This window comes from Pogona vitticeps, chromosome 2, assembly GCF_051106095.1.
Source record: "Pogona vitticeps strain Pit_001003342236 chromosome 2, PviZW2.1, whole genome shotgun sequence".
In the NCBI taxonomy this organism is placed as follows: domain Eukaryota; kingdom Metazoa; phylum Chordata; class Lepidosauria; order Squamata; family Agamidae; genus Pogona; species Pogona vitticeps.
This window is the reverse complement of record NC_135784.1, coordinates 155,854,980-155,875,771: the sequence shown is the minus strand read 5'-3', so window position 1 is coordinate 155,875,771 and position 20,792 is coordinate 155,854,980. Positions and strand designations below refer to the sequence as shown.

The window sequence follows — 20,792 nt, the reverse complement described above, 5'->3', positions numbered from 1 at the left end:
TAGACTTGACAGATCTTTGAAAATCCCAAATCAAATGTAACTAGCATCTCTTTCAGTATATGCATATGTGGCACATGGCAACTGAACGAGGATTCCTCCCTGGGTATTTGGTCATCTTTCATTAATGTTTATACCTATTTTTGGGAGGAGGGTCACTCTCATAGAAATGTGATAAAGTAGCTTACGGTATACTTTAAAGGAAAAGTCAGACCCAAATCAACCTAAGGCGTTTAGATTACACAATGCCAGATGCAAAGATTGCAGCATCCCGGTGACTTTGGGATTATAGATGAATCAATACATGGTAGAACATCTGCTCCCTGTGCAGTTTAAACTTTTATGCGGACTGTAAATATTTAAAGAGCAATGTATTATGTCTTTTAAGAACCACACCATGATGACTACAGATCCTGACACGGGCAAACCACTGACCTCTTTTCTCTATTATCTACAAAAGACATTCCATGAACGTATTACATGGAGAGAGTAAAACAGAACCACAAACACTGTTCTGCATGTTTCTCTTAAGAGCTTAGTGTTCATAATGGACTCATAAGGCATGTTTAAAATTCAGTAAAAAGGTCATTTTGATGCTGTCATTCAGTAGCTAGCTAGCTGGCATTCGCACTGTGTGTGGCAAGTAGAGCAGATGCCTCATCTGCTCCAAAGAGAATTCCTCATTAGCAGGCACTTGTTGAAATTTGAATTTTTTTTAAAATGCAATTGATTTTTTTTTTTTTGCAAGATTCACATCCTGAGTTGTGGCTATTGGCAGTAACACTTAATTTGATGACATTTATTCCTAAAAAGCACCAGGCCTGATTGCTAAGCTGAGAAAACAAAAGAACCAAAGGAACACTGCAAAGCTCTCCTACATCCAAGACTCATTGACTTTGTTGGGATTTACATCCTTGTGACTGTGCCCATGACTGCAACATCGCAGTGCAATACTACCTTCAAGAAGGCCAAGGGTCCCACTGAGTCAACACGAATCCACCTTCCCTACCTGAGAATGCTGGAAATTACCTAGAACTCACCTTGATCTAACTTTGGGCTGGCACAGAGGCTTGTTCCTGAGGAGGAGGCATAGATTTGGCACAATTTGGAGCTTCCCTCAGTCCAACCTCTTAATCCCCCCCACCCCGCGGGCCACACACACATTTCTTCTCCCTTTTTGGTTTTCCTGCTAGGACATCTTAGCTGGGAGAGCAGCTCTGGTGGAAGATCTGAATCTGGTGGCAAATTTCTGAATCAGCTCCTCTGGTGGTAGATTCAGATGCAGGTTCTAGAGACCCAAAGGCACTTCTGCCAGCATAAGGAAATTACTGCTGGTTGAGAGATTTCTGCTCATTCTAATTCTCTACAGCCAGCACATCTTTGAGTCAGGATTGAAGTACATGTTATTTTTCATTGCAATGGTATTATAAAGTGCTCACTTACTCTGTAACTGAGTTATATGGGCAGTTAATTATAGCAATTAATGCTTGTTAGTAACTGTTTGCCAAAGCTGGCAATATGCAATGCTAAGAATATCTACTAGGAAGGAAATCCCACTGAACATAGTGGAGCTTGTTGCTCAGTTAAGAAGCTTAGGATACAAGTCACAGAAGAGAAAATCACATTGGGTACGCAGCACCAGGGATATGAATCTCACATCATTTCATTCATAAGAGGCACCAATTTGTGGTTTTTGTAAATTCAACTTTTACATTATTACAATTCTGCTTGTGAGGGCATCTTTCCTGTGCTGAAATGGCGCTGAGCTGCATGGTGTCTCCCCAAATTCTGCTTAGGTTTTTCCAGAAAAGGAGACAGAGCAGTGCAGAATTTGGTGATTCCCTAAGCAAAAGTAGCAGATGAAAAAACAGGAGGTGGAAGAGGGGGGGAAAAGAGTCTAGGATCACATCATTGAAGGAAGCCATGCAATCTCTTAGGAAGTCTCTGCAGAAAGTCTCTGCATGGTTAAGAGTAGGAGCTCAGAAAATAATCAAGAACAAGAAATATTTTTAGGACTAGTCATGTCCTTACACAGTCCTAGGGGGGTCTCCACTGTTGACACTTGTTTCCTCCAGCCTCCAAAAGCTTCATTGTACTGTAGATGGAAAGAGGAACTTTTGAAATTGCCCCCCAAATTGTACCTTTCTACTGAGGTCTTCAGCAGCATTTCCACCCCCCAATGCCATAACAACTGTAAAAAGGAGACTGGAAGAAGACAACACACTCTCCACCAGGAGCAGCTTCAACCCAGACCAGATATGCCTGCTCCTCTGGATCTGTGCCTGAGCACCACTTGCTTCACCTACAGAGGGGACTTTGACAGACAGAAACATGGCTGTCTCATGGGCTCCCCCCAGTGTCGCCCATTGTTGCCAACTTGTACGTGAAATAAGTGGAAAAGAAGGCACTAAACACCTTCTAGGGGACGACTTCGACCTATTGGCTCAGGTATGTGGTTGACACCGGGGTGAAGATCAAGTACAGGCCTTCGCAGACCACATAAACATAGTGGACCCAAATATCAAGTTCACCAGGGAAGACACCAAAGACAACCAGCTGGCTTTCCTGGACTGTGCAGTCATCATACGATCCAATGACAGCTTAAGAATAGAAATCTACAAAAAACCTACACACACTGATCAATACCTGAGGTTTGACTCATAACTCATTGCAACACAAGCTAGGGGTCATCAGGACATTAACCACAGAGCAAGAAACATCCCCACCTCCACAGAAGCTAAGAAGAAGGAAGACAGACATATGAAGACAGCCCTTATGGCCCGTGCATATCCAAAATGGGCCTTTAACAAGGCAATGTCCTGACTCAGCAGGACAACGGAACAATCTGAGACAAAGGACACTCAGTTGATGACCACGATGTACTCATTTTGGACCAAGAAAATAGGTGGTTTGAGAGAGGGATCAGGGAGGCCATATATATGCACACAGAAAATCCCTCACTCAACAGGGGTGGAGGCCTTAGATACAATCTGTCTCCTATTCATCATGCTGCCCTTTCATCCATCCCCAGAAAGATCAGGAACACACCCATCAGAAAGACTACTGTTCACAACAAATGGCAATGGGTGGAGAGGGAATGCACAGGTGGGATTTTCATTCACTACCCCCATCCTTTGTCCATCTAACGAGAGCCTAAAACCAATGTGGAGGATATATCAGGGTCTCCCACCAACTCTCCTCAGACTGAAGAAGCTACTTGGATGAGTAGCAAAATGTTTCAGCCTAATAAGAAAGAAGTCCGGTTGCCATGACTCAAATTCCTGATAACCTCACCTGGATGACTGACAGTCTTTATGAATACTTCTAAAACTTTAGCAGAGGCAAATGGCCACTTACATTTCATTAAAAGGGAGGAAATTCATCATTCAAAAAAGAGGAAAAGATGAAATGGATGTGTACAATATTTCCACTTCTTTGTATAGAAAGAAGCAAATCTAAAATTCAATACTGTAAATTAAATAGAATATATCATATATATCAAAGACTGTGATTAAGTAAGATGTGTGCCTGCTGTTCACTTTGCTAACTGTTGATGGACAACTTCAAAGCCCTTGGTAGTTCATAACCATGATTTGAAATAAGGGCTAACATGTTTTCCAAAACGTTCTACTGAGTGCAAACAACACTATGTCCCAACCTGATTGGTAACAGAGTTGGTTTTCATTAGCGGAATCTTCTCACTTCTTTCCTTGTTCTTGTTCCTGTTGAGTATGGTGTTGAAGACATTGTTAATGATAATTTAAATAATGATTGATGTGCTGAAGGTACTTTAAAGGCACTGAGTGCTGACCTTGTTAACGATAACTGAAAACAAATGGAGAGTTCCACACTGAGAAGGACTGAGTTCATATCAAAATGAAACTGAGGTGTGGGTTGTTTCACATAGCACAGAGAAGAAAATCTAGCTGTGCAGCCTTATCTGCAAAAAGTATATTTCGACTGTTTACATTTCCTAAGCACATTTGCAAAAATGTGTTTATTGCATTCATTACTGAGCATTGTTTTTATAACATTTTGAAATATGCACCTAAACTGGTAATGACTTTATAAAATTAAGGACTCCTTCTTATCCCATGATTTTAATGGCTTTCCCCACAATGAAAGGGATCCCATGGGAGAGACAGGATTCATTAGGTTTGTATCAGGGATGTGTATCAGATTTTTTAATTTTATAAAATAAAATAAAGGGTCCAGAATTTTTAATTTTTGAAAAACCACTGTGACTGATCATATCAGTAGTGTATAACAGGATTTCCGCCAATATCTTACAGCAAAAAGTGCTGAGTATAAATTAGCAGAAAGGGTTACGTTTTGGGATGATGCATATTTCTAAATATTTCTAAACTGGTTCAAGATTCTGAGGGCTAATCTTGCCAGTACACAACCAGATACACTTTCAAAGAGAAGTCTTTTAGAAAGAAGCACTTTTTCGAGAACCTTCCCAAGATATTTGCTGACTGAAGAAAAGCAGCAAAGGATAGCACCTCAGTCAGAACATAAAGCACCTAAATCAGTCAAATTATTTTGGCACACAAGGCAGGACAGCTCACAAGCGGCTCTCTCCATCCCCAGCAATAAAAATAGAACAAAATAAGTATCTAATAATTTGGGAGCTTTCTTGATATCCAGACTCCTCTTCTCTCTGAGCTGACTGCCTTATTCTGTCAAACAGTAAACTTTGCCTTTTCCCCCAGAAGCAAAATACAAGTTTGTTTGTTTTTTTAAAGCATAAGGACAGGGACACTGTGGGCTTTAAGATCTTGTTGGATGCTCTCAATCATCAGCATCAGCCAGCATGATGCTGGTGATGCATTTAGACATGATGCATTTAGGGATGCTGGTAGACTGATGCCTGTATATCAGTGCAAGCATATTCACTGTTCAGAAGGGTCAGGAAGAACTAATGACTGAGAGGCAAGGAAGACTAGTGTGATAGTTCTTTTCAGGATGGTACCTTCCATTCTATTCATGGAACAGAGCTCTTCTGCCTCTCTCTTCACTCCACAAGCTTTTGATGTCCTTCTGTCTGATTTACTCTTAAGAAAATGTGGGGACATTCTAGAACAAGGAGGATGTAGCATGAAGGTAGCACTGTCAAGAATTCTAGCTTCCACTCCCCTGTGAATACAGTAAACCCTTCTGCTCATTCAATTACCTTTTGGATTTAGTGTTCTATGATTCCACTAGCAGTTGCAGAGGGCTACTACAAGAGCTTAAATAGTTGAAAAAAATGTTGAAGTAGCTGAAGAATGTCAGCAAAGAAAAAGGCAGTGAGCACTAGAACAGTGTGTGTTACTTACACAGAAGGCAAAGGGAACAGACACTCTAGCTCTTATATCACGTCATGACTCCCTTTGGCTCTTTTATCACTAAGTGTTCAACAACCACTGCATTTCTTAAAAGCCTTCTTAAGGTCACATTGAAAACCAGAAACATTTCATCTTCAGGAAAAGCTAAGACTCTCAGAAAGTGAGTTTCTTTACCAGACTGCAACGTCCAAGATGTACCACGCACCAACCTGAGCTGAGCTTTCACGTGGAACTGTGGAACAACAAGCATATTGTCTCAAAGCACAAGTAAAGTCTTTTGGAAGAGAACTGTGTGTCTGTGAGCGGGATGGGTGGGTTGGTGAGCAGGTAAGAGAAACAGTGCAAGTTCAGAAATGGAACCAAACACAGGTTGACTGCTACAATGACAAATGCCTAAAAGCTGAACAATCGGAAAGATTTAGAGGTAGAGATGTCTGACTGTTTAGTCTGCTTCGCTGTTATTTGTTTTCCAAATAGCTTGGAATGCTTTAATTCTTTAATCCCAAAGTCTTCAGTTTGCACATGTGCACACCCAATTTCCCCGAAGTAAGAGTGGACTCTGAGGAATGATGTTCAATCTTTAAATCCTTTGCCACAGAGCTATTTTTAACTGACAGGTTCACAAAATGGACCTATCCCCTACCCCGAGAGCTTTCTAACCAATTTCTACCTATTATAGTTGACACAACCAGATGTTAGTCCTTAGCTGCATTTAGAATGAAAGGTTTGTCTTGCATGACTTCTCGTGCAGGCTGCTGGATATAATTTAATGTGACAGAACATCTTCCTCCACATTCTCTCCACCTCTCCAAACATGACCTTTGCTAAAAAACTGTTAGAACTAGGCTGATTTTTTTTAAAAAAGGATTATTTATTGCTTCTAAAATGGTAACATTGTGCATTAGATACATTTCTGTGATGACAAATGATGTCATCAAGTCACACTAGCCTTCCATCATACCTTTATTCCTCTGATACAAGTTCTCCTGGCTTGTTAGGAAGTCATAGCAATTGATGATGAACATCAGCTACATTATTTAAGCACTCCTATACACAGAAGGTACAGAAGGAAGGCTATCTTCTCTAAGAAGGTAAGGAACTCATTTTGAAATATGGCTGGCCTTAAGCTTCACAAACCATTTTTCTCATTTCCATTTTAGAAGACAAAGGAACCCTGTAATTAATCATCCAGAACTCTGCAATATAACTCTGGGGTGCCTCTTTTTTTCCTCAGAGAAAACCAAATAATCTATGTTGCCTTTGACTACATACTATAGCCATTGAAATTAATATTTTTGTCTTGAAGTCTTAACATAGATTAGAAGCCATCTTCTGATGTCCAGTGATGAAATTCACTGCAGCAGCACACACAGATAAAAAATAAATAAATAAAATATCATTCAATGAGCTTCCTCAAACTCCATTCTATTGCTTGAACATGACTTTGTGTGAATGTCTTACTTGCCAACTGCACTCCTTTGTCCCATAATTTTCTACCCACTCTGGATTTGACATACAGATTGCTGTAAGACTAGAACATATTAGGCTACATAGTTTGAGTCCATCAGCCATGGGGTGCATCCAAGCAAAAGTGGATGTTAGTTTCTTCACTCTTATACACTGTGCTTAAAAACTGCCACTAATTCAAATGATATGGCCACATTTATAGATACTGCATATCAAGATATTCAGAAAAGATCAGAAGCTTGGGGTTGTTGAGATTTTAATCCTTCCCTCTGAGACTGGAGCTGTCATATAATTGAAATAATATTAGCTGTGGGTAATTGAAATAACATTAGCTGTGGGTCCGATGGCAATTTTAATTGTATTTTAATTGTATTTTAATTGTATTTTAATCATTTTATCTTTTACTGTATTGAATTTTAATTGTTGTAAGCCGCCCAGAGACCTCTGGGTAGAGTGGGCGGCATATAAATAAAATAAATAAATATATAATAAATAAAATATATGCTCACTGCTTAATTAAAGCCAGATAGGTGGGGTATTAATTAATTAATTAATTAAATAAATAAATAAATAAATAAATAAATAAATAAAGCAGCGAAAATTTATAGTAGTATTTTAATGATGGTAATGATAATGCCAGTAATATGAGTGAAAACAAAAACATCTAAAATAATACTAGCTTAATGTGTTCTGGATAACAGCTGGATATGGCCTGCAACCCAACTATATAACCTCATTTAAATTAATAGGGTTTGTTTATAAATAGATTATGACAAGACTTTTAAATAATCTATCCTTTGGTGGTAGGAGATGCTTAACAAAGAAATCTTGCACATTTATAAAATCATATTTATAAAATGCTGAACTAAATCCCAAATTACATTATAATAATTTGTAAATGTAAGAGAATTACAGGAATATGTTCAGGAAAATGTGAATTATAATTCCTACTGTATCTTGCTTCCCTAGAAAATGAAGACAATCATCAATGAATGCATCTAGCTGGATGCCCTTATAGCCCTCATGTGGTCGACCAGACCAGATGGGCGGGATATAAATAAATAAGTAAGTAAGTAAGTAAGTAAGTAAGTAAGTAAGTAAGTAAGTAAGTAAGTAAGTAAGTAAGTAAGTGATCAGAACCAGGTTCCACATAGAATGTTATCTGTGAGAAACTACAAAGAGTAACATTAATCTGGAAAATCATACAAATCTTATTTTCCAGATTAAGGTTACTCTTTGTAGTTGTGTTCTATGCAGATATATTCCATGTGGAATCTGGTTTTACAAATGGGTTCAGCAAGCCATATTTGGTTGCTTAGTGCCCATATCCATGACAATGAAGGATCACTATTTTTAAGATTTGAAAATATGTTCACTGTGATAGGGAAGGCAACTGAAAGTCTAAACCCCATCAGAAAATGGGATGGTGCATTCATTTGCAATGCAAGAGGACTATACAAAGTAGAATTACAGAATTGCAGAGCTCGAAGAGGCCCCAAGAGACCCTGCAGGAGCTGCCCTGTATCTTGCTTTGACCTGGTTTTCATTCAAAACATTCATCATATTCAAGGATTGTATTACATAGAATTTACTTTTCCGGTATAATTCAGGATTCTGTAAACTCTTTTGTTATGATAGATAATATGACCTTCAGTGAGTTAGAAAATTCATCCTGATTAAATAAAGAAGGCTAATGATTATTTCTCTCAATAGGCTCCAGAATATGAAATAATGTTCTCTATAGTTAAAGAGAAAAAAATATGACTGTTATGATTAAATACAAATTAAAAAGGGAAATTACATTTTTACCATTCTGGAAATATTTCTGCTGTCTCTAAAATCCTGAAAGAGTTCCTGAACAAATGCAATCAAGACTAAGAGGATGATGTTCATAATCATTCACAGAAAACATATATTAAGAAAAAAATGTGTTAATAACATCACATTAAAATAGCTTTGCCCTGAATATTTTACAGATTTGCTTTGGAAAAAAGATTTTTGCAGGGTAGAATTCTTGACTAAAATAAACTTCTAAAATTCTGTTAATCTATCACACTGTCTGCACATTTCTCCTGTCTGTGTAAATGTAGCAATTTGTACAAATACAAAGAGGGACAACAAAATATATTTTATTTTTGGGCAGCTGCTAAGTGAAATTGTTTATTGTTAAATGCTTACCTCATTGACATTTCTTGTGCCCTTCTTTCACATTTCAGAGAAATATTAATTAGCAGTGGTTCACATTTCTACAACTAAAATTTACACTGAAAACATAAAATCATATAATTATGGTCAATGATTTTGTTGTAGAAGTCTTTCTCTGCCCCTTATTTGCAGGGAGAGTAGTACTTGCCTTTTGGATAGTTTGTGTGCCTTTTAATTTGTCCCAGCTTTTTGAACTCAGGTATCAGGAGAGAGTTATCTAGTTGCCTCGTGTGCTCCCAGAGGCATCTGGTGGGGCTATTGTGAGATACAGGAAGCTGGACTGGATGGGCCCTTGGCCTGATCCAGCAGGGCTCTTCTTATGTTCTTATGTTAACTGAGCTGAACAGAAATAGCTCTCCTATACATAAACACTCACCTGCAAATAGTCTTCTAAATTCATTCTAAATATTGCTATTTTCTGAAAGGAAGAGATGACTATGGTTTCTTCAGATGCAACCACAAATCTTTCATTTAACAGAAGATATGCAAGAGAAGGTAGATGGAATGATCTGACAAAGTGGGCTCTAGTGCTACAATAAACCAGATAGTCTTTAAAAGACTCTGATAGCATTTGGATATCATAGTGTGTGTTGAGTGTGAGTGTGTGTGTGTGTGTGTGTGTGTGTGTGTGTGAGAGAGAGAGAGAGAGAGAGAGAGACAGAGAGAAAGAGAGAGAACGAATATGTGTATGGGGCAATTCACTCAGTTCCTTTTTCCATCTATAGTTAACGCTTTCCTTGAAGAAAACTGAAGATGACCACACTGAAAGCTGGCAAATGACCCTATGCAAAACCCTTCACCCACATCCACTGCCTTCAAATGTAAAAGATATTTAGGGAAATGTTACCTGTAATGTTAGGTATTCCTTTCTGCGAAGCCGCTATGGAGCTAATTCTTAAATACTTACGTTGGCAAGTTTTAGTATATATAATGAAAACAAAAAGAGCAAAAAGTGTTGTGCAGCCTTAAAGACCAACGTGTGGTGAAATGTGCAAAAAGATCATACTGAAATGAATTTCTTAGTCTTCTGATTGTATTTTCCTTTGTTACTGTTATACTGATTATACTTGTTTTGTTTCTGTCATGCTTTTAGGTAGCATGCTACTCATAGGAAAAGCACTTGGAATAAGTAGTATGTACTCATCAAGTTGCTTCTGTTTGAATGTTTGAACTAAGAGATGTAGTTCTTTTCCACCATTTACTCTCCACTGAAATTTCACGAAATGTCTGAAGTGAAACAATAGAGCATGCTATAATACCTGCAATTACGGAACATGAATGTTTGCAAACACCTGTAGTTTCGTATTTCTGTGATGGCATGTATAATTCCAATGTATAAATACTGGAATTACCAAAATCATTGTCCACATTTGAGCATTTAACTTACTAATATTTTCCTTTCTTTTGAAAAACCACCCACTGGAGTCAAGGCAAAACCTGCAAGCCAAATGTTCCTCTTTTAAATTGCCAAGAAAAAAGAAAAAGAAAAGGGAAAAGTCGTATAAGACTTACAATCTGCTTCCAGAATGGCACGGACGGATCTAGCAAGTTCTTTGGCTTCAGTTGCAAGAGATGCTTGGATACTGCGGCCATTCCTTCCCAGATGTGCAAGTAGGGTTTTTGAAGAGAATGTGGCTTTTCTGTCACTGAAAAAGAGATATATGAAAAGGCCAGAATGTTTTATCTTGCATACTACATTATTTCTGTTCATGATACTGCATGCATATCATTCATTTTCACATATAACTGGGTCACAACAGTAATCAAAACTTACAAGAACATTCTGTTCTGAGCCTGCAACACTGATCAATGTAAACTACTGCTATTCGTTCTGATTCTAAACTAAGAATTTGGTTGCAGAATGTACACAGAGGGAGAGGGAAGCCAGACCATCCAGTGTGAAAAGTGAAAGGCAGCTTTGGCACTCACTTTGACCATTGTCTACAAGTTCTTAAGGAAGGCAGAAGGTACACCAGAAACCCTTATATGTCTTATACTGGACCTACTGGTGGCTCCCTAATTATTTAAAGCTAACAGTAAAACAGGTTTCTACATACCAATTAGACTACCATAATGAAGAATGCTTAGAAGTAAACCAGGAGCTGGCTTGTGGCTTAAAAAAATGGAGCTTTCTTCCAAGCCTAAAAACAAATTCCTAGACAGAAGGACTGCTCAGAGGTACTCTCATCCTTAATTCAAAGCTGCCATTTTTCATTTGGAACCAGCTAGTGAGTCTCAAGCTAGGAGCCTAAAACAAACTCAAATCTGTGAAAGCCTGAAGTCTGTACATCTTTGCTTTTTCCCCAGATGAATAATTTTAGCGGAGAAAGCTAAGGGGCAGGTGAACAAAAACTGTATCAAGCAGCCCCTGGAAAACTCTGGCTTCTTCCAAATGGCTGTAAGACAACCTTTTGGCTCTTTTGTTTTTGTTTTTTTATGGAGGCTGCCCATAAAAAACAACAACAAAAAAGAACAAGCAAACACTCTGGGTTGAATAAATTCCAACAGGTAATTGAAAATGGAATGCATTCCTCAAGCTATTTGGCAGGAACCACTGTACCCCCGTGTTTACTGGCTGTGATTCTTTCTAAAATCAACGTGTAGCAGGGTCTCTAGCTGCAGATTATAGCTCAATTGGAGAGCATACACTTTGCATGCAGAAGGCCCCAGTTTCAACCAAACAGCATTTCCAGTTTAAAGGATCTTAGGTGATGGAGCTTAGAAAGCCTCAAGGCAACGGAGAGCCATTATCACTCACAGACAGTAGTACTGTGGCAGCAAGATAAATGGCAAGACACAGTTTCAGACAGCTTCAAAAAGTCACATTTTCTTGCACTCCCACTGGAGTGCAATACAAAGCCAGGTGTGTGGCTTAAGGTGTTGAAGACTGTCTATCAAACACATATCTGTATCAATAAAAGGTGAACGGCCATTGGTATTTTAACCCTAAACTCAAATGGTATCCCCAGGTTTATTGGGACTGATGCTCAGGAGGAGCGGTCCACCAGACCAGGTGGGCGGGATATAATAATAATAATAATAATAATAATAATAATAATAATAATAATAATAATAATAATAATAATAATAATGATGATGATGATGATGATGATGATGATGATGATGATGATGATGATGATGATGATGATGATAATAATAATAATAATAATAATAATAATAATAATAATAATAATAATAATAATAATAATAATAATAATAATAATAATAATAATAATAATAATAATAATAGTGACTCAGTGGACAGCTGGGCTTGAGATGGCTTTCATTCATCCTCTCAACTGTAAGACTCAAATGTGCCAACCTTGGGCACATAATGCTTTCCCCCAGCTCCCAGTGTGTGAAAAGCAGGGATATTTCTCTTACTAGGGAGGGCACTGCAAGTATTAAAGATGAAAAAAAAATTCTGCAGATCAAAAACGCTACAAGGAATTAGCCATAGAAAGAGTAAAGGCAAAATGCGCAAAGCTTTAAAGCCCCCTTATCAGTTTTTTCCAGTATTATCATGTTGCCAAATTAATCTCAACAGCAAATCCAAATCTTACGTAGTCTTACCTCAGGTTGGTTGTGGAGGTGGAGCTTTCTGATAGCACTTCAGGTACAATCTATTGACAAACAGAGGAGTTTAGTTACAATCTTTGAAAGGTTCCTACATTTTCTCTTTCTTTTCTTGTACAGTCCACAGAACAGATGCAGCCCTGTCTACCTTGCGCTTAACCACCTTAGACCTCTTCCATGCAATTCATATTCCACCAAAACCAACAGCAAAGATGCTGTTCATCTTAACTGGCTGTCTAGCTGTCTTCACTGCGATAACGGCTTGATTCTCTGAAGGCCTGAACGGCGGTTGTTGTATCAGCGTACACAGCACAGAAGCCAGCCAGTCTCAGATTTTTACCTGGTATTCTATGATCTCTAAGCAACAAAGCCCACACACAGTCCATAGTACTTGTATTTCTGGGTCAAAAGGAAGATTTTGTGGTTGTAGTGACACAAGTGCTAAGATGAGAGAGAGAATGAAAGCTTGGTCCTGTTTGATTTGGACATGACCAAGCCATTGCCTCATTCTGTTCTTATCCATTTCCCATTCTATTTTTATTCATACAAGACCTTGGACTATCCTGAGCTCAATGCTCAAATTTCGGGAAGAATGGAGTGTGTGTGTGTGTGTGTGTGTGTGTGATTGTGTGTGTGTGTGATTGTGTGTGTGTGTGTAGAGGAGGAGCACAATGAAATCTACAAGCGTCCCCTCAAACACATACAGTACATATACCAAGCGGCCCTGGTTTTAGCCAAATTACGCTTTCTAGGCAGTCTTTTAAGGCTGCAACAAGACCATTGCAGAAGAGAACGGAGTGCTTACTAGGCCTAATAAAGGGATGCACAGTAAGTGCCACCCCCCGAGATTACGGCAGTGCAACTTCCCTCAAGCCTAACTAGCATAGCCAGTGGGGAAGGATGAAGAGAGTTACAGCACAGCAACCATCAGAAGGCCACAGTTGCCCAACTACTTTTCTAAGAAGACCATCCCGCTACACTTTGCTTAAATCTGGTCTCCACAAGTCTCAATTAATTAATCTTTTCTTGACTTAATATGCCCGGCCCTAGCCCTGACATCCTGAGGAATAAGAACATTGTGGTGAAAATAATATAATCCATATGCTTTGTTCCTTTCAAAAGAGGAACATTGCTGGAAAACACCATTACCTCAACAAACTGCAGTAACTTTTCAGTTGCCACCTCAAAAGCTTTCTTGGCTGTTTCAGATTTTCTCAGCTGGCAGTCGAGCACGGTAATCCTCTTCCTTAAATCTTGGACACTGTCCTAGGAAAAAGAAATTCAGCTAGGCCACAAAACTTGACGTGTGGAAACTTAATGTTGATAAATGTTTTCAGTTCTTCCTAAAAGTGGAACAGCAGCATTCCTTCTAATATCCAAAGACTATGCCAAGAGTAGGAAAATGACTACATGGGGCAAACAGATGAGCCGAATGTCCTCGAAGACATTCCATTCACAATTCCTTCATCTGTAACTCACAAAATCATTGTTTCTTGTGTAACCAAGAAAGGATCTGTATATTACAGTGACACCAAGATGCTTATGGATGCCTATGGGCTTTGCCCAGAAACAGATATCGCAGAATCCTTGTGAATTGTGGCTACTTGATGATAGTAAAGACACATAGGAGAACTGCTGCACCTTTGAATAGGTTGAAGCTGCTGCTTCAGGTGGCATCTGGAGGCAAAAGTTGAAGCAAGGTACTGGAGGGCTGAGCAGTGTAGATCATCTGGCCTGCTCTGTCCGCTTGCCAATATCAGGTGTGATGGAAGACGCTGTGCCAATCAGTATGAAAGACAGAGACTACTATCCATCCATGCAGCTGGAACTGGGGGAAGACAGGGGATATTTTCTGCCTCATAAAACAAAATATCTTGGGCCCTGAGGAATTTTGCTCTTTCTGTACAAGTGTCCTTGAAAGAAAAAATCATTTTTTCTTCTTAGTGTAAGAAAGATGGATATCTGTGCTACCAGAGAGAGTAGGCCAATGTTGACCTTATGGATGGTGAACAGAAATGACTATTCCAGAAAACAATTAATTAGGCTCAAATGTCATATTGCCCTGGAACTACAGAGAAAAAGGGCACTCTATTTTCCTCCTCCGTCCCAGGAACTTTTCCTTTTGTGTTGTTCATTTTATGGTGTAAGCCAGTATGCACGAACTATCTTAGCTTTATGAAAACTTCAAGATGAATAGTAGCCTATTTTCCCCAAACCACCCTTGTACTACATTGAAGACTCTCAAATTTTACTTGGCATGAGTTTTTGTAAGCAGTAGCTCATTTTCATGCACCTGATGAAGTGGCCTACTCTCCGTGAATGCCAAACAAATCTTCAAGGTACTACAAAATTCTTCTTTTGGATTATTTGTATGACACACTGAGAGCTATGTTTTCCAGCTGAAGATGAGGTAAACATCTTTAAACCAATAAACAATATCCTGATGACATGATGTTGAATAGTTTCTCTAGCCCTCCTCTACATCTTTGGCTGTAGATGATGGGGAAAAGCACTGTCTGGGCACAGGAACATTGTGGAAGAAATCACTCGACTTTCCCTGAGTGAATGGTTGCCAAATGGGTTTTTTTAAAATGTGTTTTGGGGATACTTATGTTTTTTGGTTTTGTATTGATAGATTCTTTTAGTATTGTACAGTTATATCCATTGTCACTAACTCAAATACTTTATTTTGATTGTTGTAATCCACCTTCGGTCCTTTTTAAGGAGAAAGGTGGGTTAAAAATATTGTAAACAAACAAACAAATAAATATGAGGACCAATACTGTTTTGGTGGCATTTTTAGTTTTTTGTTTGTTTGAGTGATTACTATACATCAGCCAGAGTGACAATATGGCTGCATGGCAAAGTGCAAAAATTATTTAATTAATTAAATCAAGGGTAACATACAGTTTCTAGTGGGACATGGCGCTGCGGGTTAAACCGCAGAAGCCTCTGTGCTGCAAGGGCAGAAGAGCAGCAGTTGTAAGATCAAATCCATGCGACAGAGTGAGCTCCCGTTGCTTGTCCCAGCTCCTGCCAACCTAGCAGTTCGGAAGCATGTAAATGCGAGTAGATAAATAGGTACCACCTTGGTGGGAAGGTAATGGTGTTCCGTGTCTAGTCACACTGGCCACATGACCACGGAAACTGTCTTCGGACAAGCGCTGGCTCTACGGCTTTGAAACGGGGATAAGCACCGCCCCCTAGAGTCGGACACGACTGAACTAAAAATGTCAAGGGGAACCTTTACCTTTATCTAACATACAGTTTCTCCCTGATACTGTGCATCACAAGAAGGTAAGACTAAAGCCACATTTCTGTTTTATGTAATCACTATTTTTTCCTCTTCAAAGAAGAGCTACATGGCCTCACGGTAAAGTGATGCAACAAATTATGGTCTGATCCTAGTTCACTGTTCACATCCTTTACAAGTCCATTTTACTTCTACTCCCTGGACACTGCTGAGACTTTATCAATGAAGCAATCCTTTGATGAACAGAAAATGATTGTGACTTTAGAGAAAGCCGGCACAATACAGGAATTATTAAGAGTGACTCATTCTTCTACAACCCAAGCTAATTTTAGCCAAGGAGGCTCTTTACAACAGATTTAACACTGCAAATGCTGCATGAAGATATCTGTACAGTGGTGCCTCGCTTAACGATTTTAATTGGTTCCAAAAAAATCGTCGCTATGGGAAAACATCGCTAAGCGAAACGCGGTTTCCCATTGAAATGCATTGAAAACCGGATAATCCATTCCAATAGGAATGAATTGCCGTCCTTAAGCGAAAATCGCCATAGGAAACATTGCTAAGCAAAACGCGGTTCCCCAATTGAAATGCATTGAAACCTATTCAATGCATCTCAATGGGGGGGGGAAATTCAACAACAAATTAAAAAAGAGTCAGAACAAAGTCAAATTAGTTTAATAAAGGGTTTATTAAGTGCACTTATGATTTCAAGCATTCTAAACATTTTAAAACATTTTTAAACATTTAAAAACCAGCCAACATGAGGCTGTCAAAACCATCGTTAAGCAAAACAGGGGGACCCAAACTGTCATCGCTATGCGAAGCATGGTCCCAAACATCGCTATGCAAAAATCGCCCATAGGGAACATCGTTAAACGGAGCGTAAGAGCGCTCCGAAGAAGTCATCGCTAAGCGAATTCGTCATTAAACAAAGCGCTCGTTAAGCGAGGCACCACTGTACTTAATTATCAATCTCCATCTTCCATTCTATGCCCAGAGTCAGAAGTAAATTGACTATATGGACTGTAGTACAACAGGACAGACTAGACTATACATGAGGTAATGCATATGGACAGAGCTGTCCCAAGATATTTCTGCTCTTGAAGGCAGTGGCAACCTTGGCCCTGGAATTCAACATGAGTTACTGCACAAAGTAGCCTCCATGTCTGGGATCTTGTCCTTGCATTTTGAATACTAGAAGCTGAAGGCTACTGAGTTCGAAACAAAATGTTTCCACCACATTGATATTATCTATGTTTTAAAGCTCAATAAACCGGAATCTACACAGGAAGTCTCTTTTTTACACCACTTCCTAATATTTGTGTGCGTTATAGTGGTTAGCGTGATAGACTAAGGACTCCAGAGAACATGGCCATGAAACTCACTGGGAGAGTGGAATTTAAAAAAACCCACTCCTTCACATACCTTGAAAGCCCTGTTAGGGTCGTTATACATCAGTTCTGACTTGATAGCACAGCACAGCACAGCACAGACACGCACACACACACACTTTGTGTGTTTTTGAGAAACATGTCACAACTCTCAGATACAACAAACCCTGATTAAGCATTGCATGTATACTACTGTGTTTCCCCCAAAATAACACAGGGTCTTCTATTAATTTTTGCTCCAATAAATGAATTAAGGTTTATTTTCAGGAGATGTTCTATTTTTTCATGTACAACAATCTACATTTACTCAAATACAATCATGTTATCTTCTTCTGGTTGCTGCACAATGGTGGAGTTTCACTTATCTGGGGCTTATTTTTGGGGTAGGGCTCATATTACGAGCATCCTGAAAAATCATACTAGAGCTTATTTTCAGGTTAGGTCTTACTTTCAGGAAAACAGGGGTAACAAGGGCGAATCCAGACAAAAATGTGAATATTTTGAAAAACCTGGAAAGAAAAAGCCTAAGGATGCAACACTAATGGCTATACCTTGGAGCACCGGGACTTACTCCCTGGTAAGTGAATACAGCATTATTGCCTTACTTTTCTAGTATTTCATAAATTATATCATAAAACCAATGTTTTCAGCCAACATATTCATCAAATGAAATCAGAAGAGCAACTTGATGTATTATAAATTCCATAATATTTATGCTTGAGTTGTGTGTATTTTGGCAGATGACCCAGACAAAGTTGTTACTTGCGTTTTTCCAAGAAAGAGAGATTTCCAAAGGGGGGAAAAATCCTAGTCCTAATCTTACTCTCATCCCTCAGCCTTCATTTTCACAACACATCATTCTACCTATTGGGTAACACAAGACAAGCGGTGACCTACTTGAGGAGAGCAGATGAAAGAAAAATGAAAAACAAGATACATGACAACAGCGAGGAAACCATGGCAACCCTACGAGAGACTACTGAGGTGCTTACTTTATTTTGGCCACCGTGGTCGACAAGCTGAGCCTTTAGTTTAGAGATTTCTACCTCCAACAGGCGGATTACTTCTTCATAGTCCATTTCCATACCACAAGCTTGCTTTTGTGCAGCTTCTGCAAGATGGATTCTGCTTCGCAAGGCTCTCGTCTCCTCCACTGATGCCTTGACTTCCTACAGGGATCAAAATTCTATGTTAAAAACGTACTGCCCAAGGTAACTTTGGAGGTGCAGGAAGGGCTCATTTTCTTCTTAACTGTACAAAACTATTCCCAACTAATTGTCAAGGTTTGAAATGTGTATGTATCTGTATGTGTACAGAGTAGAAATCATTAAGGGGGGGGTCATAGAAAAAGTAGCCCTGAAAATGAAAGTGCTTTTAAAATTGAGGCTTGAATAATAGTTTACTATAGTCACTTCAAAACAATTAGCCAGCTGAGCAAGGTTACTGAATAATAACAATTCCTGATAGCTGAACAAATTGAGATCATTTCCAAATTGGGGGATATGCGAACAACTGAGTGAATTATACATATAGGGAAATAAGACATACAGCCACAAATTCAGAATTCATCACATCAGCACAACTCCATGCCATTCTGGGCACCAGACATGAGAAGACAAAAATCCTGTAGCAGCAACAAAACAGTGACAGTAAATGATCAACATGGATTTTCTTCTATAAATACAAATTGGTCCAGCTGGATCAGAACTTAGAATTATTTTATACGTGTTCTTAATGTGCCTAGAGGCTATGAATGCTATTTTCTTTTAGATATTTTTACTTTTAAGAACTTCCATATTTTAACAGTTGCATTCTTTGTCTTCTGTTTTTAAATGTGCCTTCATAGGCTATAAGCTCTTACATTTTTAGAATGCAATGGAATAATTCTTGTTATTCTTTTTTACTCTTAAAAGATATTTTACTGTATTTTGGATTGAATTTTGAGTAAAGTATTTGTCATTTACAACTTAAGTTTAGTTTTAAAATATTTTAAAGTATTTTTGCACACACCATTTTTTATATCTGTAAAACCTTTGTATTTTTACAACAGTTCTGGAGTAAGTTGTGTTTGTGGAACACAGAAGCAATAAAGATAAATAAAGGTTATAAAATTATATCAGTTATGTTACTTGGAATTATTGCAGTATACCTTTATAATCAGATGAATTTTGATCTGGTTTTCTGTAATTATTTGGTTTCATTCTGAAGTTAACCTTTTCCTTTTGGGATAATCCCAGCTGTGACAAACATAGGCTTCTGATTTTTCCCTAGAGATCTGTAAAGTTTTGCCGAGCTCTTAGGGATAGTTCAAGCATCACCTTATCTGATCTGATCTAATTGTCATCCTGGGTTAACAGGTAGAAAAGGAGTTTCTTTCTTTCTTTCTTTCTTTCTTTCTTTCTTTCTTTCTTTCTTTCTTTCTTTCTTTCTTTCTTTCCTTACTCTGTTCATTTTAAGATACCATCACCTACACAGTAACAAGGCAAAAGGAGGACTGACACTGAGAGCACACAGAAGGGGTGTGACAGTCACCCATGTATGTTGTACTTCAGACTATAATCCATAATCATTTGATTAATTAATTATTATAAATTTTTCTTGAACTTGTTATCCTTTATGTTGTAAGCCGCCTAGAGTGGTCGAAATGACTAGATAGGCGGGGTATAAATACAATAAATAAATAAATAAATAAAAATAATCCATGCTATCTGAGGCTTTCAGTCCACAGCTACTCAAGAGCTACTAGTTTGCGTAACTCAAACATATGACACAGATCAAAATAATGTACTTAAGAAGCCAAAAAGCTTGAGAAAATGCAAAAACGGTATACATCTACAATTTAATTTGCTGAAGATATGTCCTACTAAAGTGGAACTAATATTTGCTCTTTAGCTCCTTGGTCTCTGAGAATATACTCTTCTTCTCTGGGGTCGCACTAGAAGTACTGTTAAAAACTACAAGTTTCCAGAACAGCTAAATTTTATTATGAAAAATAAAACCTTTTGCTCTGTGACAGGATCCTAGAGTTCAGGTACTGCTTACAAATAGCCCATGAATTAGAGCTGGCTTCTAAGTCAATTCGATCTAGTTTCTTGATAGTCTAGCCAAGCTAAACCACAGTATGAAGAAACATATTCCCAACTCTCTTGTTCTTGAAGCGACTTTGTAAATTAGAACCCAGTCTTCAATAGCAATTATTCTAATGAATATATTCTGAAAGGAATGGAACTTTCACAAACAGGTGGCCTTGACAAGAAAGCCTGGTCTTGGAAATTTGGCAAACTCATTGCATTCTCTCTCAGAAAACAGAAGAAAATATTTACACAACAAAATTAATTATATGGTTGAAAAGTCAATGAAGCAATCAATGAAACCATTAAATAATGACTGCTTTTGTTTTGCTTTTTGTGCATGAAAAGTCTGCAATTAAAGAGTTTAGTAAGATGTGAATTAATCAATTGATCTCTGGTTCTGTCTACTTCAGATCTGACAAAAATAGAAACAGATTCTACAAAATGTGGCAAACCTCTAAAGCAGGGATGGTCAACATATAGCCCTCCACATGATTGTTGT

General features: G+C 38.4%; 1 protein-coding gene across 11 annotated transcripts in view; it reads right to left on the bottom strand.

The window, feature by feature from the left end:
• Positions 1-20,792, bottom strand: part of STXBP4 (syntaxin binding protein 4) — a 146,976-nt gene that overhangs the window by 58,416 nt on the left and 67,768 nt on the right. For all 11 annotated transcript variants that reach the window (XM_078385158.1, XM_078385154.1, XM_078385152.1 and 8 more), the window contains 4 exons: positions 18,212-18,388; positions 13,725-13,841; positions 12,573-12,622; positions 10,512-10,645 (listed from right to left, as the gene is read on the bottom strand). In XM_078385158.1, coding sequence (XP_078241284.1) covers positions 10,512-10,645; positions 12,573-12,622; positions 13,725-13,841; positions 18,212-18,388 — 478 coding nt within the window. The remainder of the gene's footprint in view (positions 1-10,511; positions 10,646-12,572; positions 12,623-13,724; positions 13,842-18,211; positions 18,389-20,792) is intronic.